Source organism: Halyomorpha halys, unplaced genomic scaffold (genome assembly GCF_000696795.3).
Source record: "Halyomorpha halys isolate HHAL.00 unplaced genomic scaffold, Hhal_1.1 Scaffold624.1, whole genome shotgun sequence".
Taxonomy (NCBI): Eukaryota; Metazoa; Arthropoda; class Insecta; order Hemiptera; family Pentatomidae; genus Halyomorpha; species Halyomorpha halys.
The window spans coordinates 788392-792713 of record NW_027106861.1 but is presented as its reverse complement, the minus strand read 5'-3'; the positions used below and the strand labels follow the sequence as shown (position 1 = coordinate 792713).

The following is a 4322-nucleotide window of genomic DNA, read 5'->3' as shown; positions in this document are numbered from 1 at the left end:
ACGCCCTGAGATTAAGAGTCTCTCTCTTTCTTTTTATATAATAAAATAAAGAGTCTTTTATATTATTAAATTTGAATAAATTATATTATCCATTTAAGAGTAAAGTTCTTAATTTGAACCCAAGTTCTCTCTTATATTTGAGAAAAGTTATAAAACTAGCAAAGATTATTTTTATTTAATTTTTAAATTTTTTAAAAATTATTACAATATATATATATATATACATACATAAGATTTTAACAGTTTATAAAACTAAATAAGTTTAAAGGACAGAAATATAATCAGCATCTTTTAAGTAATAACAAGACATAATTTGGATAAAGTTCTATAATTGGAATTTTATTTTTATTTTATGGCATAATCACACTTTTTTTATCTCTTTAAAGCATTTCTTATCAATTCAATAATATTTACATCATACACTTAGCAAATGTTTGTAAGGATCACTTTGTTTGATAATAAAAACAAACTAACACAGGCATGCCGCAAGCACATAGGTATGCAAACACACACAATATTTTCTGTAAACTTCGGCTCTCCTTGTTTCTATAAGGTTGTAGCAGATATTATTATTGATAAGAAATTCTCAACCATATGGGTATAAGTCAGGAAATTTAATGAATTGGCCAATAGAAAAAGATGATTTATGAAATAAGAATCAATGAAGAGGAAAACTTTAATAACAGTGATGCTCCCTCAGTAGAGCAACACAAGCTCAGTATTAGTTAAAAGCGGAGATGTCATGCATGTATTGCATAATTAAAAAATTTGTATGCTAACAAAAAAATAAGTAACAAAGAAACTACGATTAAATTTTGGTAATTGCATTTTTAAAAGCAAATCTATCGTCCAAAAGTGGTTTTACTAAAACCTATAACACAAGAATATATCACATTTCGACAAACACTATAATTATTATCATTTGATTGACACTTATGCTACCTATCATTTAGCCCTTCAAAACTGAATGCTGAAATAAGTAAAAATTACAGTTTTATATGAAACCTTAACCTTTTTTTCTTCTTGCACCAAAGACCATCATAAAAGTTAACTAATGTTAGTAATGCCATTAGCATTAAAAAGGCTTTTCCAAATAACTTTCATAATCATCAGAAGATGTCTGAAGACTGATTTTGAGAAACTAGATAAAATTAATTTAATCTTTTTATCAAATTCAAAATAAATATTTCAATTATTGAGATATATATAAAAATGAATAACGCCTGAAGTAGTAATAGCTAAATAATAACCATATATTCTCCTCCAGTAATAGGTGTACCACCAATCATTTTATTTAAAGATGTTATTTCTTCTGTAGGGCCAGCAATGAGACTGGTACCAGTATCAGCTATTGCTTGGCAACCATCAGAACAAAATTTTTGGTCCTGCCCAGGAACTTCAATTCTGAAACAAAAACATTATTTAATTAAACTATATAAAATAATACAATAAAGTAAATCACCTGTCTTACAAAAAAAATAATTAATTTCTTACAAAAACTGAGTTCCGAATTTAGTCGAATGAAACTCAGAAAAAATTAACACATATTTACTTTTTATACCTGCTTGTTTATATTTTCCTTAATTTCATCATTTTTGCTTTGAAGTTGTTATAATTTAGGCCTATATGTGTACAAGCTTCTTAAGAAGTATTTCCTTTCCTGTTTGATTTATACTGAGTTTTTTCCTCATTATCTTTCCATAGTTTTTATTAAGATTTTTTTTTTTTTTTTCCACTTCTTAAACTCCCTAATATCCATCCTTGATACATGTTTTTGCGTTGTCTGACAAATTGGCTCGATATTTTCTTTTATTTTATTTTTCATCATCTGTTTGTGTCACGATTAATGGACTTGTTGATTATTTATTTATTTTTTAAGGGTTTTGGCTGACTTAGAATTATTACTTTCTGAGATAAAGTTCTTCACAAATTAATCATTTTTTCCAAAAAGTTAAAAATTTCCATAATTGTCTCATTTTGAAAAATGACACAAAATGAATCTGAACAAAATTTAATTAGCTTTCAATTTATCCTATAAGAGAATGTTTGGGATCAATAGTTAAATATTCCTTGGAAAAGGAATTTTGAGAGAAATATGAAAAAAAATATGTACAAATTCTAATTTTAAAATTTTTATTAAACTATAAAAAAAAATAAATAAATAACTCAATCCGAATGTATGTATGTAAAAAATTGTTTTAGGGGTAAATTATAAAATTTTTATTAAATTCTAATTTAATATAAATAAATTATGTACGGAAGCATACAAATGCTTGTTCTAACCATTTTATAATTTTTAAAACCCCTAGCTGAGGAAAAATTTTTTGTTGTTTAATCAGTGCAAGCTCTGTTGGCCCAACTGTTGGATTTTCAATTAATAAATGTCTTGATTGAGTATATTGTTTTGTTTTTTCAATGTCTTTTCTACATAAATGATAATCACATCAATTTGCTAAAAGAAATTAGCTGAAGTCTTGTTAACAGTTTGGTAAAAAAAATACTAATAATGATTTAAAGTGTTCTTAATAAAAAAAAATGACTTGTTTAAATATCAAAAATTGTTGAAGTGCAATTAGTAACAATATGTATCATTCTAATTCTACTTAGTTATTCCTAAATTAGAAAATTATTATAGTTATTATTATTACCATATTTCTGTATCTTTCTCTTATTATTTTTCATTTTTCGCCATATCTTTATGACTACTTCCTGTATACGCGACGTATTTGAAATAGAAATATAGCCGTTAAACGGCTGGCCACCTCCTCCCCACTTCCGCTTCATTGTTGCCTTCTGTTCAACCGTTCGCTTTGAACAGATCATAGGTGGTCTTGATTTGTTCTTTGCTCATTTATTATCATTTAATATCATTATTATTATTTTATTTATATTTATTCTTTCAAGACGTTTATTTAATCTCTACTTTCTTCTTCCCCCCCACCCGTATTGTTTTTGTTTTAAGTACATCTCCTGTACTTTTTTAACTGTATATTTTACGTATTTTTAAAAAATGTTTACTCTTGCCATTGTTACTTATTTTTTATTCTTATTGTTTATTTTATACTGATACTGTTTTATTTCTTCCTTCCTTTTATTTATATGTAATTTCTTATCACTTTATTTATTATTACATAATATTTATTCTAGCTTAAATTACCTTATTGTATCTTTTTAGCCCTGATGAAGCCCTGCAAAGTGGGGCAAAACGTCGGAGATTAAAATAGTTTTAAACTATTTGTTCTTCTTTTTTTTACCGCAACCCTGCCCATCTTCTTATATTTATTCATTAATTGTTGTTAATCTGAATCTGATGGAGAGTTTTGCTCCTGGGGGGGGGGGGGAGGGGAGTAAGTTTCTAAAAACTAGTTCTCATTTTCAACTCAAAATTGAAAATTAATTGGTGAAGAATATTCTTAAGGAAACTACTTAGTAAGAAACTTATGACCAAATAAATGAACTTAAGATTTACAATTATTTTTAGTTGTAAATAAACATTTATTGTTTATTTAATAAAACAGATGTATGTTTATTTTGACATAAAAGTCAGTTTTTTTAAAAATAGACAAATATGTCCGATAATTTTTTAAAAATAAATTAATGGTAACAATAGCAGAATGGTGACACTTCTTATATTCAAGAAAGTTAGAAAAATAACCTAACTAATAGTTCTTGATAACACCATATATATGGAAATGATCTTTAGTAAATATTTTGTATGATACTTAGAGAAAAAATTTAAGACAAATTACCCATCCATTTTAAACTGCCAGTAGCCCTTTTTATTAACTGGCGCGTAAGTAAAATTTCCAACATATTTGTCAGGATCAGAACCACCAAAGATTATTTCACCTCCCTGTGAAGCTGATGGATCTCTAAAAAGAAAACATAAATAAGATTTAAGGAATTAAAACTAAGATTTCTCCAACTCTATTAAGTATTTCATAATTTTATGAAAACTTTTACCTGTTGAGATAAAATGAAAAAACGGGATCTGGCACTTTTTTTTGATCTACCATTAAATAAAATGGAGGCCGAATACCATCAACTGAGATAGTATCATAAGCAAGACCAAGAATACCATCAAATTTTGCTGCTACAAAAACCATACCAGGCTCATTAACAGCTTCAGCAAATATCTGATTTTTAATTGTAACACCACCAATCTGAAATAAAAATTAATTATATAACTAAGAATGTTTTTAAATTGACCATTTAAGTTTAGTAATATATTCATAACTATACCTCAAACCTTCACCATGTGACAATTGGAAGAAATACCACCCCACCTCAAAATTATCTTATTGATTAAAAATAGAATCATG

At 26.6% G+C, this 4322-nt stretch overlaps 1 protein-coding gene across 1 annotated transcript in view; it reads right to left on the bottom strand.

The window, feature by feature from the left end:
• The window catches only part of cathD (cathepsin D), a 17022-nt gene that overhangs the window by 3505 nt on the left and 9195 nt on the right, over window positions 1-4322 (bottom strand). The window contains exons 5-7 of the mRNA XM_014427118.2: window positions 3964-4163; window positions 3750-3872; window positions 1251-1404 (exon numbers count right to left, since the gene is read on the bottom strand). Coding sequence (XP_014282604.1) covers window positions 1251-1404; window positions 3750-3872; window positions 3964-4163 — 477 coding nt within the window. The remainder of the gene's footprint in view (window positions 1-1250; window positions 1405-3749; window positions 3873-3963; window positions 4164-4322) is intronic.